At 38.2% G+C, this 27,053-nt stretch overlaps 1 protein-coding gene across 1 annotated transcript in view; it reads right to left on the reverse strand.

Annotated features, from left to right (window-relative positions):
* Positions 1–5,653: 5,653 nt before the first annotated feature.
* CD109 (CD109 molecule) overlaps positions 5,654–27,053 on the reverse strand; it is a 74,946-nt gene continuing 53,546 nt past the window's right edge. The window contains exons 26-33 of the mRNA XM_032684084.1: positions 26,367–26,532; positions 25,067–25,257; positions 22,683–22,838; positions 22,532–22,597; positions 16,622–16,758; positions 12,389–12,545; positions 11,874–11,976; positions 5,654–9,476 (exon numbers count right to left, since the gene is read on the reverse strand). Coding sequence (XP_032539975.1) covers positions 9,286–9,476; positions 11,874–11,976; positions 12,389–12,545; positions 16,622–16,758; positions 22,532–22,597; positions 22,683–22,838; positions 25,067–25,257; positions 26,367–26,532 — 1,167 coding nt within the window. The 3' untranslated portion in view covers positions 5,654–9,285. The remainder of the gene's footprint in view (positions 9,477–11,873; positions 11,977–12,388; positions 12,546–16,621; positions 16,759–22,531; positions 22,598–22,682; positions 22,839–25,066; positions 25,258–26,366; positions 26,533–27,053) is intronic.

A 27,053-nucleotide genomic window follows, 5' to 3' on the forward strand; every position in this document is an offset into this window, starting at 1 on the left:
AAGCACTTGCTATGGCCTTATGGAAGTAAAGGCACGGATATCTTTCTGGACCCAGATAACTAGGAGTGTCAGGGACACAGAGAAGTCATGTCTACGCTCCAGGCAGGATTTAAAACAGCTCCACCATGAGCTCCCACCCTGCTTTACATCAGCTTTGGTTAAGTGTTCCAGTGCAGTACAGGCATTTCTAGCTCCTTCATACTTAACTGCTTAAATGCCCCACTATTAGGCTTCACATTCTTCCAGTTGTCAAGCTACAACAGTTGGATTTCATATCTTAGGCTTCCATGATATTATTAAGCCTACAAGTTATTTTCAGAAAATTAAGCACTGAAGATCCTTTGACTCTATTTATAAATATCTACACTGATTGCTGCTTGCTACTATTTAATCCCTTTACTACTTTTACTATTATCACCATCACCTCAATGATAAACTATTATCCCATTAACCTCTGCTGCCTCTTCTGTAGATTAAACCATCACTTCTTTATTCCCATCCTCATACATCTCGTCTGTGAAGTCCCTGCTCATTTTGGCTGACATTTCCATCTGGAGCCTCAGCCCGCACCAGAGCAGCTCCTTCAGCTGAGGCTGCAGCAGTGTTGGAGGAAGCACATCTTTTCAGACAGCACTTCTATTTACAAAACCCAGCACGTTTACTTCTTTTAGAATAACTTGACAAATGTTGTCAGATGCAATAGCTTGGCCTGTGTTCAGTGAAAGATCCATTTGCATCTCAGCTGTTCTTCAGCAGAATTTCTACCTTGTCAGTCATTCACCAGTCTGGATCTGTGCAGCTCAGCACTGTCTTTCCTAAGCACAGAGCTTTGTTCTTCTCTCTGTTAGAGTGAAACCAATGTTTTTAGAGCATTTCTGTATTTTGTCAAGGTCAACTTGAATTCTGGTTTCTACAGTGCTGGAAGTCCCTTCAGTCTATTGGTGCCGCAAATTCAATAAGGTAATTTCTACCTTTCAAAATAGGAACCCAAAACACCACTGTGAAATTTGACTCAATGTAACTTTCTATACTGGGTCTTCAAAAGAAAATCCTTTCTCCACTGCAATACTCACTTATTTTAAGGCTTTCAAAGCCCAGAAGAGGATAATAAGGAAGCAGCAGTTCCATTCAGGGTTCCTTGCATGAGAAGGACTTAGTGAATGTGTTACAGAGGGTAATAGCAGAAACAAATCAAACCGTCTTGAAACCCGCAGAGGATGCTTCCAAAGAAAGGTATGAAAAATTAGCTGCACAATATTCTTTTATTACATAAAATTTATATTTTAAGCTCTTAGAGAGCATTCAAAGGAGGGCAATGAAGGTGTCTTGAGGGGAAGCCGTATGAAGAGCAGCTGAGGTGACTTGGTCTGTTCAGCCTGGAAGAGACTGAGGGGAGACCTCATTGCAGTCTAGAACTTCCTCGTGAGGGGAAGAGGAGGGGCAGGCACTGATCTCTTCTCTGTGGTGACCAGTGACAGGACCTGAGAGAATGGCCTGAAGTTGTGTCAGGGGAGGTTGACGTTAGACATTAGGAAAAGGTTCTTCACCCAGAGGGTGGTTGGGCACTGGAACAGGGTCCCCAGGGCAGTGATCATAGCACCAAGTCACAGAGTTCTAGAAGTGTTTGGCTGATACTCTCAGGCACATAGTGTGACTCTTGGGGATGGTCCTGTGTAGGATCAGGAGTGGGATTCCATGATCCTTGTGGGTCCCTTACAACTCAGCATATCCTGTGATTCTGTGATTCTTGTTGCCATTAAAGATTACCACTCCTCAGTCCTTAATGTGCTAATAATGGGGGGAAGGAAGCAGAAGGGGAGAATGAACAAATGACAAGCATCAGGCAAATGTCTTGAGCATAAGGAAAAATATTTTTAAAGAACAGAACATTAAACTATCTTCCACTTTGGAAAGTGCTTTTCTATTAAAGGAACATCAGCATAAGTTATATGTTAAGAATTAGAACATACAACTAAAACATATGGCAGTCAGATGAAGCAGAGTATTTGTATTGCTTTATTATCCTCTTATACTGGGCAAAAAAATATAAACCCACGAACCTGCAGTCTTAAAACAGTTACACATACAAGAGGAGTAAAGGAAGAAACAATATTGAAACATTCTGTATTTTTTATCATCTGCTGCCATATAGAAATGGGTGCATTTTCTCAATGTCTGGGGATTGCAGGGACAGCTCTAGGAGAGCAAAACAAATTATAGAATGGAATTTTTTTCACTAAAAAAAAACCACAATAAAAACCTACTAAAACAGTAATTTTACTTCAGTGGGTTCTTCATTTGTACAACTGAGGTATTTTAAATTCTATCAAAATATTTCCATATTTATACTCCTAGGCTTACTGCCTTTCCCCATAAAAAGATATTATTTGAATATACAAGAGACCCTATTGCAACAAACTTATACCAATGTAGGGAAAAGCAGGCTTTAGCTAGATGGCAAGAGAGTTAAAATCTCACTAGAAGGGAAGAGACAACAACAGATAGATCCATTGAAAAGACCCAAGAAACTGCATGATGTTGGTCACTGCAACAGAGCTCAGATCCATGGGAGCACAAGGCTTGTCAATGCTCACACACACCATTGCATGTGAAATCACAGCAAAGGAGACCTGCTGGAGGGGTTTGCAGGTGAACTGATTTGACTGTGCTGGAGGTAATTCCCTTCACAGTAGCCCATATGGTGCTGCACTTCAGCTTTGTGACCAAAATTGTGTAAATAACATGCCAGTGTTTGAGCTGTGTCCAGGCCTTCTTCGTTCCTTACTCTGTCCTCCTAGCACGTAGGCTGGGGGTAAGCAGGAGTTTTGGAGGGGACATAGCTGGGACAGTTGATCCAAACTGACCAACTGGATGTTCCATACGATATTAATGTCAGGCTCAGCATTAAAACTGGAGGTACTTTCCAAAGTAGCTGTCGCTTAGAGACTGGCTGGACATTGGTCTCCTGGTGGAACACGGTCAGTGATGCCTTTGCATCCCTTGCTTTTTCTCTTTTTTTCCTCCTATTTTGCCCTTCCCCCATGTGTCTTTATCTCGACACGTGAGCTTTTCTCTCTTAGCAGTAAGCTCTGTATCTGAAAGATTTGCTCCTGTTCACCAAACAGTATAGTTCCTGAGGTTCTCCATGACCACAAGGGGCCTACCCAAACTGAATTCATCACATAAGACTAGTTATACTACCTCTGTTATAGATATGAGCAAATCTTCTGATAACTTCATGTTAACAAAATAATATACCTTTAAAAATGAGGTGACCCTAGTTATAAGTCACAAACAATGACCCACAAGTTCATTGTTCACAGTCTGACCATGGAAACCACTGTTGTACCACTTTATTTTATTTTTATTTTACTTCTATTATTAAATTGTGAGCTTTAAAACACAGGCAAGACAGCCCCTAAGAGGTGATGAGGATGGGCAGTGGTTGACAGTGTACAGAAACTGTACAAGTAGTTGTACTGTTAAACAAGCAAACAACAGACATATTAAAAGTCATCTTTAATAGAATTTAAAAATAGCTATTGCAAACTTTATTTGAGGAAAATAAACCAATTACAATTTTCCAAAATCCTTTAAAACAGTCTAGTTCCTTAGCATTTATTTTTTGAAAAGACAGAAGCGATTTGCATAGCTGGCATGTTAATTCACCTCTGTTTGCTCAAAACAGCACATAAAAGCATTATTTTTTTACCATTTCTGATTTGAACAAAAGTGGAAATGCGTATGATGAACCTACCCTACACCAAAATGGGTATCTGACCATGCCTCAAGGCAGCCAAAAATTTTAGTTTAAATTGCTTAAGGCCTGATATAGAAAAAGAAGAGATGTGCTATTCAGTGGGACAGCTAATGTATGGTACATTATACCTGCTTATATACTTCCTTTGAGCCAGGAGTTTTATATTTCCTTCCTTGTATTTAGTACTCCACACAACCTAACAACACAAAAAACCATAACAAAAAAAACTAGTTCATAATATAACATCATAAGATCTAAGGAAGGCTGATGAAGTTTTTGGGTAACCAGTAAGAAACACAGAAATAAAATGTATGATTTTTAAAGATAAATCTTACACTGGAGTTCTGGTGACTCAAAAGCAGTATGTAAGGAGTTAATGCTCATATGCATGTGAAAACAAGCTATTCATAGGAAAAATAATCACTGGATTGATCTAATACAGCACAGTCAGCCTTTATTGCCTAGAATAGCATTAGTGCAATGGTATTTCCATATGGCACACAAAAATACAATAAGCCGAATGACAAATGACATGGAAGTGAAATATTTTGATATGGGGAAAAGGAGACATAACTGCTGTTACATATTTGACATAAATTACTAGTCAGAATGTCTAATTTCAAAATCTTAAATCACAAAGAGATGGTTCACTGCATAAAGATTTATGGTAGAAGAAGAAAGGTTGTAACAAAAATATTATTGTTCATTAGAATTAAAACTGAATACTCTGTGTTTGAGACAGAAAAATTATGCCATCAGGCACTAGTTCTTACATATTCTTTCCTAAAAACCTAACAGTATTTTAAAAAATCTAACATCACACAATGTTGTCGGTTTGGGCACTTTGTGGAAATCTTGAGTTTAATTGCACATACACTGCACACTGTAGCACACTGCAGCACACTGCAGCCTATAGTGGTTTTATATATGTGTATGCTTTCTACATGAACCAACTTAAACCAAATATTTTCAATATTCATATCAACTTGAACATCACTTTTGGAGAAATATTGCTAAGATAATATTTTGGAAACTGAATAAAACCAATTTTTGCATCTTAGGCTTGACTTTCAACAGCGACTTTCAAGACAAAAGAGAGGTACATATTATAAGAAGGACATGGAACTGCTGGAGCAAGTCCAGAGGAGGGCCATGAAGTTGATAAGAGGACTGGAGCATCTACTCCATGAAGAGAGGCTGAGAAAGTTGGTGCTGTATAACCTGGAGAAGAGAAGGTTGCATGGAGACCTCATAGCAACCTTCCAGTATCTGAAAGGGGCCTACAGGGTAGCCAGAGGAGGGACTCTTTTATCAGGAATTTTAATGAAAGGACAAGGAATAATGGGTATAAACTGAAAGAAGAGAAATTTATGCTAGGTATTAGGAAGACATTTTTTACCATGTGAGCGGTGAGACCCCAGAACAGGTTGCCCAGAGAGGCTGAGGATGCCCCAACCCTGGCAGTGCTCAAGGCCAGGTTGGATAAGGTCTTGAGCAACCTGGTCTGCTACCCACAGCAGGGAGGGTTGGGACTAGATGATCTTTAGAGTCCATTCCAACCCCTTAACATTCTATGATTCTGTGAACATTGGACTTTGGCTTTCATGTTTCTCCTGTACCAGTGTGGCCAATTCTCTCTTTTATCACGTGCCATTGATGTCCACAAGCCACAGGCTCCTGCTTGTGAAGTAAATGGGAGCATGTGGTATGGAAGCAAACTGGGAAATATCTGCACTTCTTGTGTTTGATACAAATTGTGCCAGGGAGGTTTATTTTGGATATTAGGAAAAATTTCTTCACCAAAAGCATTATTAACCATTGGAACAGGCTGCCCAGGGAAGTGGTGGTTTCACCATCCCTGGAGGTATTTAGAAGATGTGTAGATGTGTCATTTGGAGACGGGGTTTAGTGGTGGACTTGGCAGTGCTGGGTTAACAGTTGGACTCAATGATCTTAAAGGTCTTTTCCAACCTAAACAATTCTACAGCAGTGCTATGCTGAGAACCAAACCAGCCATCAAGCTGGCCCAGCATGCAGACTCTGAGGTGCTCTAAAGCTGTTAGGCAGCACTCATACCCTGTTCTGAAAAACGGCATCTAGGATAGAAGATTTCTAGATTTCAAACCACCACACACCCACCTTGAAACCTACAGAGAAAACCTCAACTAAGATCATGGATGACAGCAAAGGTAGAATTTTTGGGGGGGACCTTTAAAATGCACTATGTTTTTTTTCTAGACTCCATCCGAAGTAAATGAATATTTCTTACTGACTCGATAGTGTATTAATGGCCCTGGACACACCATATCCATTGACACCATGTGGCTGAAAAGCATAATACCAGAGAACACTCAGGTTTCAAAGAAACAGCAATCACACAGAAATGTTCATGCAACGCAACATGAAGACTCCATCACAAAATACCTTTTCCTGACTGCTTTTAGTACCACTCCTTAACGCTCCTGATAGACCTTGTTGCTAAAGAGTTCCACAAGATTTTTTGCTAAAAGATTTCCTATTAACTTCAGTGGGAACAGGCCCCTCTAACATCAAAAACTGACGTTACAGTGGGGATCATATACACACTGAGCATATGTGCAAAAGTTCCCCCAAAATGATGGGGAAAACAAAAGAAAAGTCACTATTCCCCATAATATTCCCTGTCCACTGTTCCGTTCACTGCCAACACACATTACAAATTTTATCCTCTGCAACTCATTCAAAGCACCAGCCACAGCTGCAAAGTGATTGAAGGCACTGATGCAGGAATGTTATAGGCCACCTGGTGCAAACATTTGTTTAAATTTATACAATGTATATTGTTCCTTTAAAATAGCTTGGTACAGAGGCAGATTTGGATGTCTGTAATGATATGCCTGCTGTACAGAAAAAAGTAAAATAAAAGAGGATGTTTTTTCTCTGAGTCCAACAATTTCCCTGATATAGTGTACTATGACTGATGTTTTTTATATGGTGTGCAAGGCAGCCAAAAGTAATTTAAAAACATGTGTTGTTTGTCTCAAAAACAAATGTAAGGGAATACTAGTAAAAGCTGCACAGTCCGAGACTCAGCTAAGCAGTATAAATTTGTTTTTCTTGAAGGAAATCAGGAAGATGGGACTACATGCTAAATAGAACTAATTTCTTCTTACTATCTACTGCAAAGGAGTAATTTATCTCCAGTACATCGTGTCTAGAAAATAAGCCTCTTTATCCCAACATCAACCAGGTACCAATGTCCCTTTTAGAAGCGCTACACATAGTAAAACCTGAAAGTATGTGAGCTTTGCATTCTTGAACTTATATGAAAAAGAGGCAAATGACATGTCGACACTGCTGTCCCCAAAGACAAGAGACCAGCTTTCCTAGGTCACCAAGAAATCAAACCCACAGCAAAACATCCCAGTTTAGAGAGTGAACGTTTTCCAAATCTTACACTCGGCACAATTCAACCTATGCTCCCATAAACAAGTAAAGAATTTGTGATGCAGAGATGTGTTTCAGTCTGGATCTTGGTTTCTTGTAGCTTTGGACCCATGTAACCAAGGGCATGGCTTACAGAGGGTCAGACCGTGCATCCTACTGACTAAGCAGTTTCAATAAATACAGTATTACTTAATGTGGGTCAGAGCAGCACAGGTGCTCTGTTAAGGCACTATTTAACTATTCAAGGGGCTAGATCCAAAGTGTACCAAGGAAAAGTGAAAAGAGTGAACTGACTACAAAGAACCAGGCTTAAGCTCTGCCAGAGAAACAGAACAGAACCCCAAATTCGTGAAAAACATTGTAAATTCTAAATATAGCTGAAATAAAACAAATAACCCCATCTAAACTAGTTCTGCAGTTAAAACCCTATACATCAGTATTAGAAGGCACTCCCAGTTCAGGAAGTTCAGGCCTCTTCCCATGCTACTACACAAAATTTCCATTGTGAACAACAGTATAGATGAGCATAAATACAAAACCATACATTTTAAGCAGCAGCAAAATTTGAATAAAAATTACTCAAGGAAAGTGACTGCCATATTATTACATGTGCACAAATACACACTCCGTCTCAAAAAGATACGAAAGAAAGGGAATCAATAGCCTCTGTTAGCTGGCATACAGCTATTAACTTCATTTTAGTAACTGTGAGTGTTATCAGCTTGGCTTTCTTATTAAAAAGAAATAAGCATTAGATGTCACAGGCAGTGTTCAAGAAGGATAAATTGGCTGCCAGACAAGGAACACGCTCATACACTCACTCAGCAGCAATAAGCTCTGAAGCCCACGTTTGCACGTTCGTACAGATCTTTAATTCTCCCCACGTGCGAAAAGCAGGTTTAGGTGTAAAAGTGCCTGCTGCTTTTCACCATCCTTCTCCTCCATCCCACTTAAGCAAAGCACTTAAGCATACAAGGATGTGCTTCAAGTTAAGCAAGTTTGTGTGTCGTTTTGCTGGACTGAATACATGCGCAGTCCATGCCTCCTAAAAGCCTCTTCCACCAACCAACAGCAGGGTGCACAGATGGCATCCAGGGCCACCAACTCACATGGCATTGAGAGCTGTAAACAACTGTTTGGGGTCATCCCCCTTAAATTGTTGACAAGATGACACTGCAAATGCAAGACAAAAATGATGCCCCAGAGTGCCATTACTAGAAGACTTCCCAAAACCAGAAAAGGTTCAAGGTAACCTTACTCCAGCTGGCCATAAATATACACCAGCTGACACCAGCATTCTCATATGGAAAGACAATTAGGTTTGGTTTTGAATAATTCTGGAAAAATGAAGTCTGTAACACAGACTATCTTTGATGCATTTACAGTAAAACCCTTTCAGAGTAAAATGCATGAGAACATCCTGAGGCCTTATTTTCAAGCATGATTAGCTTATGAATTGGCAAAAAATCTGCCTACCTTCTCTGTAATGATAAAACAAAGAAAAAAGGAAACTGACAACTTTCTGGAGCATTCAGCAGTTTGTAAATGCAGCACCTTTTGGCTCTTGGATCTGCTCTGAAGCCAGCTTCTTTTTTTTTTTCATATTATTCCCTATTAGAGTGCACAGTCAAATTCAGTATTAAGTGTCATACCTTCAGAACAGAACAAAGTGAGTTCTGGTACCAAGCTCCCATTGCTCTGCTTATCAACACTGCAATGGAGAAGCAGATAGTGTTTCAGAAAAGCAAAGTAAACTAACATACACACCCCTAAAAAACAAGCACAGTTGAAAGCTGGGGTAAAATCGAAGTGGGAATATGGAGCTAAGTTTATTTTTTCTCAATCTGCTTTCTCAGTAACTCTGTGCTTCTTCAGAAAATAACTTCAGTATGAAACTAACACTTGGAAAGTTTTTCCGGCAGACATTTAAAGAAGTTTTCTGGCACAGCCAGAAATTTACCATATGGGCCAGCCCAGTTCTCCCCCGAACACAGCAGGAGTTTGGTCACAGTAATCACTGAAGATGGGCTGGTATCTGAACATAAAATTTTCTTTGGATAATTTATGGAAACCTTAGATGTGAAACAATCTGTTTCCTTTTACAGTACCCAACTGCACAGCAAGTTTACATGAAGGACAAACAGCACACAGAACAAGGAGGCCAACGAAGAGTGCTGAAGCAAGGCTGGAGAACCATCTCGGTGGCAAAGACTGCAATCCCTTTCACAAAAGTCACAAGAGGTTATACTTTGCATTACTTCTGAGTTGTAGCTCCTCACCGCTCTTCTCCCTGTTCAAAAAAGTTAGTTAACATTAATTAATGAACTTCTGAGAACTGACCAACAAACTAGCTTCACAAAGAATCCATTTTTAAAGGATGCACTGAACCCTGATGCAGACCTCATCATACACCACAAAATACTTCCCAGAATTAGTATTTAAGCATACACATTAATCATTTTTCTTCACCCAGGACATATCAACACATTCAGGGAAATGCTTGTTGAAATGTACACTTTCATAGACCCAATCTCAACTGTTAGACCCAATCTGTCCACAAACCTCAGTCAAACATTTTGAAAGGAATTTTGTCCCTAACTACACGACAAAGGAATTTGGATGTTTTCCCTGTCAGGTTATTGGCTATAACATTTAAGAGCTAGGACTCTCATTACTGATGGTTTCTCTTTCTATCATACTTGGGAGCTTCAGCTTCCTGAATCTGGGACTGCTTACCTGCCCTAGCTCCTGCTCCTGTATTTTACTCTCCCATTCACTGAAGGGTTGCTACAGAGCCAAACAGATTAGAAGTCTGAAAAATCATATTCATTTCAAAAACATCAGTGCATGGTAATTGCTCACAGAACAAGCTTTTGCAAAGTTTTTTTCCCCTAGTGGGTTGTGGGTTTTTTTGAAGGTTTTCATTCCAGCTAGGGACCTTGCAATTTCTTTTTTTATTAGTAGCATTTTTAAACTGAAATTATATTCAGTTTCATTTCAAGCCTCAAGATACTAAAAAAAATAAAATAAAATATACAGCTTTATGAGCCCAAATGCTTACCAAAGAGTGAAAACAAACTAGTTCTAAGCTGTCAGGTAAGAGAACACTGCTGTACTGGCATCCAAGCCAGCTCTTATACCCATGACAGTTTTACTACTGCCACACTGACATCATATTTTTTGATAAATGCCAGAGCATGAGAGCTCCTTAGACATCTCCTAACTCTGAATATGACATGAATCTGACTGTCACTAATCACATAAAATATAGTCCCACAACTTGGGTCACCAACTACAACAGTGATGGAAAATCATTAAAGTAAAATAAAAGCACATTCCTGTATTAGATGGGAAGGAGTTCTCTCAGGAGAACTCAGAATCACGACATATGTATATATGTTAACCAATAATATGTCTATGGTATATAGTAATAAGAATGGTATCTTGTAAAATAATATTTGAAATAAATAACTTTCTTGAAGTCAAAGCTTTCTATTTCAGCACTGATTATGTCATGCAAGTTTTTGTTCTCACAGATATTAATTAATATAGTTAAATTTGTATTAGTTTATTAATTGAGAATTTATGGACCACAGTTATTTAAATACAATAAAAATATTTCACATGTGCATTTATATGTAACTTTGTAATACACATATTCATTAGCCTACCTAATGGTGTTTTTCTAACAGATTAGGTCCTGAGCGCTTCTCCTAGGAACTGAAGTATGTGGAATTTAATTTTGGCCATGGATGCTAAGTGTTATGTGTTTGTTTCAAATAAAAACTTGATGTAATTCTTTAAGCCACATCAGGCCTTAAAACATGCTCTACATTAATGGACTGTGTATCCACTAATTTCCCATTTTACTTTAAAATTCTGTGATTGAACAAGCATTTCAGCCTACACAGAATAAATGTGATCTTCACCTAGCTACAGTAGCACACATCATAGTATATTTGGTTGTCTTTTGTATTGTGCTAAAACAAACTAACATGAAAAAAATTGCCTATACAACTTTTTTATGCCTTATCTCAAAACAAGCCCAAATCCTTAATAATGTTCCAACAGGTTGATGTAATGAAAACCTAATACCTTCTGTAGCAGTTTGTAATCTTTCTTTGCTATTCATTTTGCCCAAGAATTTTATGCATCTTTGCCTTTCTCCAAAACACACACTCTACACACAAACAAACAAACAAACAGACAAACAAAAAACATTGAAACTGCTCTTACAACATACAACTTTATTAGATATAGAAACCAAAACACTGGCATTTCTCCAGTGAAGGATTCTTAGTTTGAGCATGAAACAGATGGTAAAGCTACTTGAGAGAAAATCTTTAACTTGGTAAGTGAACTACAGTGAAGTTCTGCTTCATTTTGGTAACTTTGGGAACACACTGGGCCAAACTGAAGCCAATTTATATCAGCTGACAACTAAGTTATGACAACTCACACCAGCTGAGGAACCAACCCATTAGGACAATAAAAATATATATGGGAAAACACTATTTGTTAAGAAACTGGGCATGTCAATGTCCAAAAAGGATGCACTTTAATGAAAATAAGTCAACTTCAGTTTAATGTGGCTTTCTCTTCAATAAAATTTATTCTATTTCCATAAAAAACCCTTTCTTTTAAACTTCTGAATCACTAAGTCCTGTTTGAAATGTCTGACACTTACTAGGTTCATAGTAATCCACCACAGTCACTGAAGCATCTTGGATATTTGCCACTTTGAAGTCTCTTGTAGATGGAATATCCACACAAACCTGTGTCGCGTTTAGCTAGAAAAACAGGAGAGAAATATCCTGAGAACCCTGGTTGTGGTTTCATGGAAGAGGTAAGGACTTTTAGCTCAGCAGTAGTCCTTTTCTAAAGACTTGGAGTCAGGGTGCATATAAAGATGCTTATCTTATTTGTAGTCATCTCGGTCAAACTACAGCCTTCTTGAAATGTCTGCCTTCTTATACATTATTTTTAAGAGACTTAATTTAGAACCCCCTTACAAATACAACTGAATGGTACCTATCCAATTAGTCTCACTAAAAAAAAATGGAACTGTTAATTCAATGTGAATAGCAGATGTTGATTTCCTCAAAGAATACAATCATAACGTCTTTCCAAATTTAAGCCAAACAATGTCTGAGTCAAGATTAACATCATTACAAACACATTTTTTTGTTATTTTCAACTTACAGAGTCTAAGTATAGGTTGACTTTTCCATTGTCTTTTTCCATCTTCTTAACTGTATTGTCTAATGGAACAAAATCTGGTGACACAGAGAAACCACTGAGTAAGCCAACCTCCATGAGGACCATACCACTACGGGAAGCTGTGCCTGAACCAAAGTACCTTTTCAAAACACAGAGACAAAGAAACTTTTAGAAGAAATACAGTAGCCCACTCTCCAAAGACAGTGTTGGATCTTTACATCTCAACTACAGAAGTAATAACGTTTAAGAATACTTAGGAAACAAATGGAACAAAAGTCTAACAAGAAAATTTCTAATGATAACAAGCTAATACCTCATTTCTCAATTATTTTGCCTGTTAATTTCAACCACATATGCAAAAGCAGGTTCGGCACAGACAAAACTACAGTACATGAGTCATATGAGAAACTACACTGATACAGGAGGATTTTTCTTTTGCCATCTGTAAGTGCAGGTTTACATCAACAATACACAGGAAATATTGCAATTAAACATGCTTCAAAAGAAGCAATTAAGAAAAGCTGTAGGAATTCTTGTACTGAATTAACACATATTTCCTCTTATGAATGCATTGTTTTGCCTTTATTCATTTTGGAGGGTGAGATGAAACTATACAACAAAAAAGTCTCCCAAACCTTTTTAGATTTCCTTCATAGCAATTGATGGTTCCATTAACAAAGTCATTATCAGATTATTTCTCAAAGTTTCAGTTTTAAAATGCATAGCTATGTTATTAACCCAGATTTGAAAAAAAGATTTAATAAGTTAAGTTCATTTTTCCTGAATAATGCTTATTATTACATCTTCTTCCAACGTGAAAATCAGATGCTAGACTAAAAAGGTTTGCTCTGTTGAGCAAGCCTTACCTACCTACCATGGTGCACAACACATGCAGAAAAATTTTATGGTGCTCCTTGCTACAAGTGATACCTGCAAAAGATGGTACTGCTTTAAATAAAGTAGGTGACAGAAGAGTTTCCCCTGCCTTAGCATGGAGGGTAAATGATTATTGTTACACTAGAATAGAAGTGTCTCCAATCCTCATTTTGAAAGCCTGACAGTAGCTGAAAGTAATTAAACTATTTCTCTGTAGAGTTGGATAGCTTATAAAAAAAAAAAAAAAGAGGGAAGAGTTACTTTCAAAGTAATGCTGTTCAGCCTGACAGCATGGCTGATTCAATGCAGATACAACTTTGAAAGAAACACAGCACAACTGCTGACTGCAGTTGGCTCACAAGATTAGAAACAAATGAAACCATCTGTTGGATGATGTGCTGTGCCAAAGTAGCTGCTATTGAAAACAAATAACTGAATTGGAACTGGATGTAATTATTTCTGCATAATTACCAATAAGAGGAGAGTAAAATACCCGTGTTGTCTAGCCAGTGTGGGGTGCTACTAAAATACCAACAGGCAACCAAACCAGCTTGATACTGTCAAGGAGTGACTTAGATATATGCTTATAAGTTATGAGGATCTGACTGTCTTAACAAGGAAGAGAGGCAGCCTTAGGCATGGGTCTCTTCAACTCCATGGTCTCTTAAAAAAGGAAAAAAAATGACCATGCAAGAATGAGCACTAAGAAAGACTTGAAGCTTGTACCTGAAGAAAACTGAGCGTGTTTTCAGATGAATCTTATGTTTCAGCTCTTCAGCAATATGAGATATGGGTAAGACCCTCTCAGAGATGATGTAAAGAGGAGAAAACAACACCAAGCTAGTGTAGGCAGAAAGCAGAAACAAGAGAGTAAGTAGAGCCATCAGCGATCAGCTTCTCATGTCTGGAAAAGGTATGCAGGCAATAAGACTGCAAAGGAATAGGCGCCCCTAGGTATCTGCTTCCCAGACAGTGAGTTAGCTCTTCTAACTAAGAACCACTTCGATTTGAGTGAGACATCATCTGCTCCAGAGTCATAAGTGATACCTTGTGGAGACAACCACGGCCAACCACTATCAAGCTGGTTGAAAGAAGGTGGATATTCTACAGATTAGAGAAACTAAAAAACTGTGAAGTTGCAGCCTCCAGTAACTAACTATGTATATCCACAGCTAGATGCATATGCACAGCTAGACTATGCATACTCACTGGTTGATATTTCAGCAATCTTTCTGTATTTGCCTCCTTTGGTTTCTCTATTAGAAAGCCACATCATGTTGGAAAGATCATAAGCAGAGTAACTTTAAACTAATCCAGGAGTATAAATAAGGCAGGTATTAGATACAATTTATAGGGAAAAAAAGTAGAAAAGGATGATGGCTGATCCATCAAGTTAAGCAACCAGAGATGAAGTCTTAGACTAAGGAACAGAAACAGACTTACTAGAAGTTATACCAGTCCACTTTCCCTGATAAGAGCTGATGGATCACAATGTTCCAAATAGTCTCTTGAGGTAGTTTTTATTAATGTCACTAGATTTCCCGCTATCCTTTGAACACTTTATAATTTGTCATCATCCTAGAGCCTTCCTGGAGAGACAGAGTACTTCTTGTCTGTACTTTTGAAGTAAAGGTCTTAGAAAGTCTGATTGCTTCAAAAACTTACTCCAGACCCAGCATATAAGCCCTTTACATGTCAGGAGTTTGTGCTAGACTTTAAAATGCTGTTGACACTCCATAGAAAGTTTTAAAAGAGAACAAGCCCACTCTATTTCAAGAGCTCTCATGTATTCTAGTGTCTCTGCCCACCATCCGTGTCACTGAACTGGATACCACAGACAGATAAAAACAGAGCTCTGGCTTTATGCCTGCTGGCTACTTCCCAGGTTAAATCAATTCTACGTACTGAAATTACATTCTCTATAGCTGATTATTTGTATGAGGGTGTCACCTACAGGTTCCATCTCTAGTTCAGTTCCCTTGTGGTAATCAGAACATAAAAGTAGTTCTAGACATATGGTGTTCAAAGTTTAAATAAACAGCAAAAAGAAGGTGTGGATGAAAGGAATGTCAGAGTAATCATGTTGGATCAGGTAGTATTTTGCAAATCTTGCATTTACAAAGAACCCATTATAACAACACAAGGAGAAAACAGTGTTTCTAGAGGAAGTATTCACAAACAGATGAAATCCTTAAATACAAAGAATGTAATCATTTCAACAACATCCTTGTAGATAATAAAAGATAGAAGATAAAAAAACATAAATATATAGAGAGATACAATGTCCTATAGGGTTTCCTATGAAATATGCAGTGGTCTTTAACTACAAGAGGAAATGCATACTGAAGAAACAGTCAGAGGACAAATACCTTCATATATTCCTTTTAAATATATGTATAAAGCAAGTATAATTAAGGCACAAAGCCATCAAAGAAGCAACTTGGTTTAATAACTGGCTGACCTAGGAATATGCAATATGACTGTTCAATGTCACCTGTTCTCATCTGATCCAAATTCTATTCAGGTAACATCTGGTGGCTGTTCTGCGGTCTCTGAGATGATACTTAAGCAGTCTCAGCTCAGTTCTTAGTAGGTGATTACCAAACAAGAAACATCATCCCAGATGCACACACACACAGCCCCACATCCCTCATCCTCCTCCCCCTTATTCAGCAGAAAGAACAGAATTAGCCTGGCTGGAAAACTCATCACCTGTTTCAAACCTACAATAATGCTTACATTGTAAGCAAATTCATAACTACTGGTAAATGAAAGACCACAAAGTTACTTGCACAATAATGCAAATCCACAGTTGAATTTACCATTATGTAAATACAGATTTTGACTCCTCCCAAAATTGTTCTGAGCCAAGTATCTAATTCTGGATCAAAAGCAAAGGATTCTCTTCACAAAAGGTAAGAGTAATGGGCCATTGTCATGGTTTGCTACTAGAAGTCAGAATGTGGAAGATATTGGTTCAATTTTCAAGTCCACGCACAGTCTTCCATATAGCTCAGAAGCACTTGCACCAAAGAAGCCTCTGAGTTTTTTGTCATATTTCACACAGACTTTTCCACATATACTTAATGTTTAAGGCACCAGTATCTTTACGCTTACCAATAAAAAAAAAAATGTCACCTGGCCAGCAAAAATTGACTTACGAGTTGCTTCTTAACTACTGTCATTTTTACAAAGTAATTTTTATTCTCTTTATTGATACAGTTACATCCTATATATTAGTAAATTCACACAAACAAATGGATAATTTAGTTCATTTAAAATAATCTAAAAGTTGTATAGACAAAGATGTCCATGAGATGCTCCAACTGATTTACCTACCTTGTGCACACATTCAAGGTCAAATGGTTTTTATCATCTTTGTCATCCTTTACATCAACATTCAAGTCAAAGGCTTCTTGCTTTTGGACATATCTGAGCCTCTGATCAGTGTGTTTTGTGTTGTACATAACATTGAGCTGCGGATTACAAGTACAGACATTAGATGACATATGTAAGGTAAACCAGTGTGGTTAAAACACGAAGTTTCTAACAATATAACACCAGAGGAGTGTTCCCATGTGACAAGATACATGGACTTGTACAGTTGCACATGGACTCGTACATCTGACAGCTACATACATGAGATCCATAGGAATTCTCAGGAAGAAGTATCCTTTCTGAACACTGTAACGCAGCAGAACCAGTGCAATTAGGAGGACACAACTGAGGCAAACACAAGGGAGCTCTAGGACAACCATCAATTTTCTCCCTAGAAGCTGGTTTATAATGTGTGCAGTTGCTTCCTGACAGTGTGAACTGGGATGAATAAAGGGTGTTGGTCAGGGACTGGGTTAGAAGAGGCATTCTGTATATGAAAGCAGAGCATGAGCAAATACATAGCATATGTACAGAATATGTCTTCAGTCTTCATGTCACTGCATTGATACACTCAAAACAGATGAGGAATAGCACATTACTCCAAACTCAGAACACCACAGCTTTCTTGCAGTTAAATAGTTTCATTTGGTTCATCCCTACAAAGATTTGGTCTACCTCAAGGACTGAGTTCTCACCATTTCTGCTTAGCAAACTGTCAAGCTCTGCTAAGCAAGACTAGTAAGGAAGTGTGACAGGATGTCCAGTGCAGGACAGTAACACTAATATAAAACAAGCTTATTTGTTAAGACACAGTTTGAAGAGCTTCCAATTCTTCTAGTGTAGACATGCATAAGAAGTTTGAAACAATGGTAGAAGAGTGGTAAAACCAGAAATTCTTAAAACAGATCTCTATATCCTATAAAACTACCAATGCCAACAGCCAAAGCAGAAAAACCGAAGCTGAAATTGAGTAAACGATGAGTACTCACGGTATCAGCCATGACAGAATATCGTGTACTGACTACAGAATTGAACTTGATGAGGTAAATAAGCAGCTGAATCACTAACTGCAGTGTTTCCTTAAAACTCTCTTAGCTCCAGACTGGAGGATCAAAAATGTGACAGCAATTTTTAAAACAGTACTGAAGGTCTAAAAAGCTGTGAATATCAAGTAAACTCAGTACCTGTACCAAAAAATGCTGTCAAAACTATAATAAAGAGTCAAACTAGTGGACAAATGAGTAAATATGACACCTTGGAGATTAGGCTCCTGCTATAAATCCCCCAGCTACCTGAATCAAACGAAAAAACATGCATAATGCAGCTCTGTCTAGTATAAGCTACCTGGATGTTACACTGGCATGAAGCTGGTTAGGAAGCTTACTAAACAAAGGTACTACATGAAAAGAAGCTGCCAAGGGATAAAGTGCTGTTAAAAGACAAGAATAGGAGGTGGGAAGAAATGTTCATATATGAAAGGAGCAAAGTCCTAAAATAATCTGTGCTGACCAGTACTAAACATATCAATAAATGACCTGATGCGATAAGGTTTGATGATATTTTATTTGCATTAGTAAAGACTAGACTTACTGTTAAGAGTTGCAAAAAAATAGAATTTTTATGCACATAATAATGGGCTTTGCTGGTACTACTCGATCTGTTTACCATTTAAGAAGTGGTAAAATAGATGGAAATTCAGCCATAAACAGGTAAGGTGGAAGAAAGACACAGTAAAGGTGTACAGAATGATGACTTCCATGATTTTGCACCAATTCCTTATCCACTGAGTGGGCCACCCATCAAATCCATTTTTCTCCAGTTTAGAGATAAGGATGCGCAAGACAGTGTAAAATCCTTTGCGCAAGTCCACGTAGATGACGTCTGTTGCTCAGACACCCTCATCCACCAATGCTATCAACCTGTCACAGAAGGCCTAAAAATTTGTCAGGCACAGTTAGCCCTTAGTAAAGCCCTGTTGGCTGTCACCAATCACTTATTTCCAATGTGCCTTAGCATAGTTTCCAGGAGGATCTGCTCCATGATCTTGCCAGGCACCAAAGTAAGACGGACTGGCCTATAGTTCCACCGTTTTTCCTGTTTTAAAAATGGGTGTTATATTTCCCCTTTTTCAGTCAGTGAGAACTGCACTGGACTGCCATGACAACAATCATTATCTTTTCCCTCAGTCATCCATATAAAACACATAGCAGGGTGATTTTTGATTCTTTGATTTTGGTAAAAAAATAAGCTGAAAGTGGCTCAAATAACTCCCCTTGCAAGACCCCAAAATGCATTTTGTTTCGCTAAAAAAAAAGGGAATGAAGAGTGCTTTTGAAAAATTACAGTCCCTCTACAACAGTTTCAGCCAACAAATGGAACTGTCAGTCCAAATTTAAAACTATGACAGGTGGTTGTCCAAGTTAGAGGTTACCAAATTAGTTATAGGCAAGCAGGTCTTTGCAAGCAGAGGAGCCTTTAATTTCTGATTTTTGCTTTTGCTGCTGTCTGTCACTCCTTGATATGAAAGTTATGTTCTTTTTTTCAATCTACACACACAATTCCTGTTGCCCTGCCCACACTGCTGAATTTAGCATGCTGTGTGAGTACAGAGCCAATTCTGTACAGGCATTCAGGACAACCATGGTGCAATGGTGAAGATTTATCATGTACAACTGCTCCACAGGAGAAGGCAGTACCAAGGATGAAGCCAATCTAGAAAGCCTGCCAGTTAAAGGCACGCAAAAAGTTTGGTAAAGACAAGCTGGCAGTGCCTCAACTATCTGTCATCATAGAAACAAAGCAGTTTTAACTTTTGCCAGAAAAAGCTAATGAATGGGAATTTACTGCCAATGCAGGATGTCTGAAGCCACATACTGAACAGGAATAAGTTATCGCTGTTACGGTCTGACTTTCCTTTCCTGATTTCTCATGACAATGAAGGAAAAGGTTTTCACAATGAAGAGTTTAATTAAAGCCTTCTTCTTTATACACCCTTACTTTGGGGACAGAAGGCAGTTATACAGAAACTAACATTAAATCAACAAAATGAGCAACTGCATTTCTGAACTCCTTAAAGAGCAACTGCTGAACCTAAAGCCAAAACTGGTCCAGTCTTGTCATACTGCAGTCAGTTCTGCTGAGAGGCCTAAGAAGAGAAACTAAAAGCTAGTCTTCTGCATGAGAGTGATACTCATAACAGTAGCTGACAATATTAACTGCACTACGCTTCAAAAAATATGACACATTTCTAATGCCCTAATCACTGCTTCTTGCCCTATCCTTTTTCTTCTTCAAATAGCAGCACAAATGAACTTGACTGAGGGCAAGAATTCAATGAAATCATCTCCAAAGATGAGAAAAAATGGTCAGTGCTTTTCAGTAATGAGTAACAGGGGATTCTCAAGCTTTTTCCTCACTCCCTCTCTATACATGATCAGGAGAGATTGAGGAGATCTTGTCCACCTACCCACTTCGCTCATACCCATCCTCATTGAGTCTGCCCACCCTCCCCTTGTTGCTAGTCCTGGATTTCAGTGGCATTCTCTTTCCTTCCAGAAGGCATGGGCCACGCCAATTTTTTGAGGCATGTGTCAAGACCAGTTCACAGTGATTCCAGAGAGCAGAGAGGTGTTTCTTTCAAGACTTACAGCAGGCCACCTATAGACTCTAGATACCCTAATGCATCCTCTCTTCCCTCTTGCAGAGTCAGTGTCATCCATTGTATATGCCCACATAATGAAGAAATGAGCTAGGAAACTTTGTTGACAGCAGGACCACAAAGCTACAAGTAAATGTCTGCTTTTGAAATTAAAATATCAAAAATACATACATTAATGAGATCCTGCAGGGTCAAGACTGAATGCACTACCAATTTGCACACACAGGCAGTGAGATTTCACATAAAAAATGTGGTTTTTCCCCTTAGAATCCATTCTGTTGGGAAAGCAGACATTTCTATTGATGCATTTAATCTTGTGTTTTGTGATATTTAAATGAATTACTGTTTTGACATGCTACGTTTGGCTAGAAAGTAAAATCCCAGAACAGTGATGGTTACCACTGTACTCTGGCATGCCTAAGACAATAAAACCCAGCTGAAGAAATGTGATTGCAATGTCATAAGCTATCTGATCTATAGCTTGTGTTTGGGAAAAAGAGAAATCTCATTCAGTGGCCTCAGTGTTCTTTTTTTTAGAATACCAACCTGCTAAAGGAAGCAGAAGGAAAGAACTGATCTCAGCAAAGATAAGGTTTTGGAGGAGCTACTCCAGGGTGTTAAGCACAATATTTTGAACCAAGTCACAGCATCTCTGACTCAAAGCTTGAGGAAAAGAGGCAACAGCGTAGTGAACTAAATTAAGAAGGTAATCTGGGCCTTGGTTCCTGAACACCAGTTATTCAGGAGCACATTTCCATGTTCATATAACAAACCAGGAACTTAAACCATGGTGCTATACACCCCCAGGGAGTCCTCCCACCACAGTCAGCTACTGACTATTCAAGGTGGAAGACTTCTGCTCAGTCTTCACCAGGCATGCTGGTTTGAATTTTAAATTTTCTTGCTGGCAATAACATAATTGGAACCAATGTGTTTCCATAAAAGGTATTAATTTCAACAAATCAATGTCTTCCAGCAAGAAACAATTTGCTGAAAAGTTTCTGGTCAGCACGCTGACAAATTAGTTGACTTAATATCAGGGAGCATTTCTCAATAATGACTTAAGATTAAGTACTCTTAACTGTTCTGGAGCCCCCCTTTGTTACATTCCATACAAACACACACACATTGAAACCACAGATATGTGAAAGCAGTCCTGCTGAGATGTTCAGTCCTATCTTGGCCTGCAAGACTGAATCTAAATTATCCCCTGAAACTTTTCAACTTTGCTGTAAACTTTGTTTGTACTTCTGGGAATTAATAAACACAGGTCATGATTTACCACCCTGTGGGTTTTGCAGACTGGTGGTGAATGAATGAGGTGTATCATTGATGATAGGCAGCCGTGAAGGTTTCTTTGAAAAGGTCTTTTATCCCCAAGCATATTTACCAACCATCACCAGACTTTTTTGTTTCCCAGATGCATAAGAACACTAAAGTGAAGGTCAGGCTGGAAGGAACTTGAGATGGAATCTGACCTGGCATAAAACTTTGAGAAGATTAAAGGCAGTCTTAGTTCAGTTTTCCCAAGTATGACTAGAAGGAGTCTAGTAGGAATTCTGTCTGGTTTTGCAATACAGTTGCAATTATGACTTTATACACTTCCAGTAAAATGAGTCTCTCATGCTCAGAGATTAATATTTCTGCATTATTTGTAGCTTTTCAAAGGCCTTCTCTTTCACCTGTGTGGTTCTAACCCATTATCATGGACAAGGCAGCAGGGAAGTGAGACCCACTAGTTGCCATATCAAGATGGATCCAATACTGTCTTCTTCTGATATGGTATTTCTCATAAATAAGGGAAAATCTTAAAGGGGAAATTTCTTAAAAACCTAATCTCTGACATGAGAGAAGAGTAGGTAGCTGAAAAGGCTATTTATGGTTTGTTAATTCTAAATACTGTATGCACTGATCTCAGTTTAATTTGTTTAAATATAAGTAAAGATGTTTTAATGGCCTTGGCCCATGGAAGTGCCCCAAAACTGTCAGTTAGCCAGCAGTACTTAAAAGGCCAGGCCATCGGTCAGAAACAATCACATGAATACGTCCATTCACAATATTTGGTTCACAGAATTCCTAAATTAGTAAAGTGCTTTGGTACTGATTTAAGATATTTCAGGAGATTGTTCCTAGTAACACGTTTTATAAAGCTTCCAAACTATACTTTCCTTAAAGAGAGCATATTCTTTAGCAAGAATAACTGCATTGCATACCTGAAAGACAGCAAATCCCATTCCTTCTGCTGACACTGTAAGTGTCATTGATTGTGCAGGGGCAATCTGAAAGAAAGATGAGTAAACCAGTATTTTCAAAGTACTTTCAGTCAGCAGACTTTACAAAAGTATTCCTCATTTTCTACAGTACCTCCTTGCTCTGGAGCAGAAAACGGTTTCGAGCATCAATTGAAAATGTTTCTGGTATTTCCAAAGAAGGTGCTGTCACTGTTATATCCATTTCTGTTTTGCCTGCGGTAGTGAGAGCTGCAAATAGACTCAAGGCTTGCAGAGCCACCACTGTGTCCTGTTGAGAGAAACAAACCCTTCGGTATTAAATAGAAGAAGCCTGTGCAGCGTAACGGCCATGCCTTGGGGAGCTCATGATCCCTGCATCAATCCATTTGTTGATTATGCTGGACTATTCATGCAGCCATCTCCACATCTCTGTTGGGATTCCTGTGGAATGAAGGTCCCAGTACAGAAGAGAGATGGCAACACAGGATGAGAAGTTAGCTGCTCTGACATGATATGAAAAATGAGCCAGCTAAGAAAGTTTTCCGCTTGTGCAAGGTATCTGGAAGACTTGACAAGCTGATAGACACAACAGTTAGAATTACACACTACACCAATAGTGAACAAAAAACCAAACAAGAATGTATCTCTGATCTATATTGTAGATCTAGGAAGCTATAAGGTCTTATTAGAGAATATGTTTTTAATCGTTCAAAAGCAGAAATATACCTGCCTTTACCTAAGTTTCGGAAACCAAGGAATACCTTGAAGTACTTTTTCCAAGTCTTTACAATTATATTTTTTGCATTTATATTTCTTGCACTAAATTCAGAGAGAGTTTGAGATATCTAGAAATGCTATTTGCCACTGCTGAAGGTGACTTTGGAGCTCTTCCACATCCTAGACTCGAATGACTCTCAGAAACACACCTGGAAATCAGGAGGGCTACAAACTACCTACAGAGAAGATAAATATTCTCCTTGGCTGCTCTAAAGTAGAAGGCACACCTAAGGCTCTTCTCCAGGCAACATTCACAGCTGAAGTACAAGGTGCACAGCTCAGCATGACAATACATAACCTGAAAAGTTAGGGAATATGGTTTCAAGTCAGACTCAGAGGCCTCTCCTGCCCAGCAACACAGGCTTTGCAGAATTAGGTACTTCTCCCTATCATTTAAATCTACAGTCATGTATGTGCTATTTTTTGTATTAATTGTATTCCTATATATATATGAAATATGTACATTTGTGTCCAAACATTAAAGGCATTATAAAGCAAAATATACTGACTACAAATTCATAGTAAGATATATCACGTATACAAATTCTAGTGAATTATCATATTCTAACTTACAAAGCATCACACATGCAACTGATTACTTTCCTCCTTATTGTTTAACAACATATTAAGTTTCTAATGTAATAAATTCATGGATGGATATTTTTTAAAGTAATCTTAGAAGTTGAAAAAAACTATGGGGTCATTTCTACAAATTTAAAAAAGTATCTAGTGAGACACTAGAGTAATTTTGAAATCAAAACAGTTTAGAGTATGGAAGAACAAAAGGATTAAATTAAATTCTCACTTTCAGCCTCAGGGGTACATTGCTGAATTTTCAAACTCTCGAGGAAAAAGAAGGTTTCCAGAGAAGAGAGAAAAGCTTTTTCAACTCATTCAGTGCCTCAAACAAGCTCTTCAAATAATAAGTAAGAATTAACACATCAGGAAAATCCTAATACCTGAGGGGAACCAGGCTGGTTCTTAGTAGAACTCATTTCTCTCAGATTAATACCAACAAACTTTTGAAAATAATGAAGGATAGCCTGTACAGCTTGGTACTAAGCAGCGTGATGAAATGTGACATTTCACTGTGACCAGCATTTGTAGCTAATTTAAAAGCTAGTTTAAACTAATGCAATCCAAAGTACTATCTAATTCTTTTGGATGCCAGCATCGCTTACAAGATGTGGCTTCAATAACATGGAAACCTCCTGGAGATAATGAAGATCTTCCAAATTTCACGGCCCATCAAAAATCTGCACAATAATGAGGACAAAGTAAATTACTGAGTTAAGACCAACTGCCAACAGAGGCACTAGGTTAGGCTGTTTCTCCAAAACCTACTCCCCTTAGTTAAAGTCTTAGTTTCAGGAGTTTGAGGACCTGCACAAGGAAAGAATAGAAAGAGGTTTCTCTCCTTGGAAAGAAAGTAAGCATGGATATTTATTATATTATTTGGAAAATACGTTTGAATACTTTTCTATGGGTATCACTGCTTCTTAATTTAAGATGTTTTGTTCTTAGACTTGCCAAAAGTACTAAAACTGGCAGTCCGTGTTTAAGATTCCAGTATCACAAAGAATGCAAGCTTGTACATAACCAAGGCTGTTACAGCAAAACAAAATTCAGTAATTATTATGTAAAAAATAGTCCTTTTTTTCCTTTCCTTTTTGTTTTTTCTTTTAATATGCATTGCTTGTTTAGAAAAGTATAACAAAGCCCCTTACGGCAAGATATTACCTGAGTAGATGAAAATCCCCCAAGGTGATTTCTTTGATGACTTAACCATTTCATAATAGGGATCCCCTCTGTTAATCTGTCTTGATGAAAGTGAGAGAGCAGAGCATATGCTGCAAGTTCAATATCAATGGACCGTGACTGCCATGAGTCAGAAATTTCAGAAGCAGGTGTTATCCAGAAACTAAATTCACCTGCAAAAAGAACCAATAATAACCTCAGATTCACAGATTGAAGTCTAAGGATTTCTACGAAAGACTTAGGGGAGTCCTCTTCAGTAATGCTTACATATGAGATCTAGCAAGGTTGCATGAAATTGTGTTAATGTTTAGGTGTGTGTCCAATAAAGGACTGACTTAAGCACTTCCTCAGCAGTGCCTGAATCTATATACAGAAAAAGCTGGAGTCCAAATAGTCACTCCCATTGATTTCAGTGAACTTTACATTGACCCTTTCATTGTCAGCCTAAAGTACTCACATAAAGGAGCCCTAGTGAAAACCCCACCTTGTTGTTTGAGTGCTCCTTTCTCTTCAGGACCAGAGAAGGCACCTCAGGCAGCAGAGCTGATCACTAGACTCATTCTTGAGTGAAGCCTTCCCAAAAGAGTGACTTCTTCCCTTCCCAAAAGTGACTGTCCAAAAGGTCTAACTCAGTAAATGCAGAGGGATGCTCAAGAGGCTCCGTTACCAGGCTACAACATTATTTCCTTTGAATTTTTCAAGAGGAGAGTTACTACTCTGAGCCAAAAATTTTCATTTCTTATACTCAATATAGTCTATTCTTCCCCAAAACTAGGAAAATAAATTCAACTGTGCTAAACTTGAAAGAGGTTAAACAGAATGAGATGGTGGGTGCCCAGAGAAAGTGCAACAGACCTCTGTACTGCCTTACAGAAAGTTCAATACTTTACCTCCATTTCAATACTGATTCTAACTAAATGTCCCCCAATACCCTCCTGATCTCTCCCAACCACTTTGGAATAGCTCATTTCATCCAACTATCTCTCTTTAACCAGGCTGATCTTACAAGTGTGCATAACACAGGAAAACTGACAAGTCATGTTCTTCAACAGCATCATGATTCTCCTACCAGGAACACGGTAACTGAGACTGAAAGCTTTGTTGTGAGTTGTCATTCATTTATGGACACTTTTCATTACAGCTGTCTTGGAATTCTTAGCTTATTCTCTATATCAAACTCAAAACAGACTTGAATTCTATAGGCAGCTGTCAATATATGATAGGTATTTTTAAATTGGACAAAAATCCATCTATAGAACTGTGTAAGATAGTTGTGCAATACCTTGGTGTTCTGCTCTCTCATTCAGCATATTCAGTGCTTCCTTTGCTTTTGTACTTTTTGCCCAGGACAATGCATACGTCACAAGTGCCAAAGTGTAATTATCTGAAATACCTTCTTCTAATTTATCTTCTAGAAAGTTTGTAGCAGTCTTGATGGCATAAGCATGCTGGAAATGAAGATCATGTTGAAGAATGTGAATAAAATATATATTGAAATACTTAAATGTAAAAGAAAAATTTGTACAGAAACAGAAAAATTACTAGCACCAAACAACCACCAAGAAATATTGAACAATCTCTTCCAGAGTCACAGACACAAACCTCAAAGGTAAGCCTTTTGATCTGGCACCACCTCTTATGAACATAAGTAATTTCAATGAAATCAACTGGAATGACTTAACATCTCTAAGACTAGTTCCCCCCATAAATATCTTTGCAAGTTCTTGGACTAAAGCCACGGCAATATTCTTGCTAAAAGCCTTGATAACTGCCTTTAGATTTTGCAAAGGCACATAAAATTGAGGGGCTTAACAGCAAAATTTTGCATTGCTTTGGGTAGGTAAGGGATGTTTAACAAAGTAAGGTTATATTTTGTCTTTGTTCACGCATCCCTCTATGTCTTTAAACTACCAAGTGTTTGCTAGGTACTACAACAATTTATGAATTTTTCCTGTAATTATGAATTATA

Source organism: Chiroxiphia lanceolata, chromosome 3 (genome assembly GCF_009829145.1).
Source record: "Chiroxiphia lanceolata isolate bChiLan1 chromosome 3, bChiLan1.pri, whole genome shotgun sequence".
Taxonomy (NCBI): domain Eukaryota; kingdom Metazoa; phylum Chordata; class Aves; order Passeriformes; family Pipridae; genus Chiroxiphia; species Chiroxiphia lanceolata.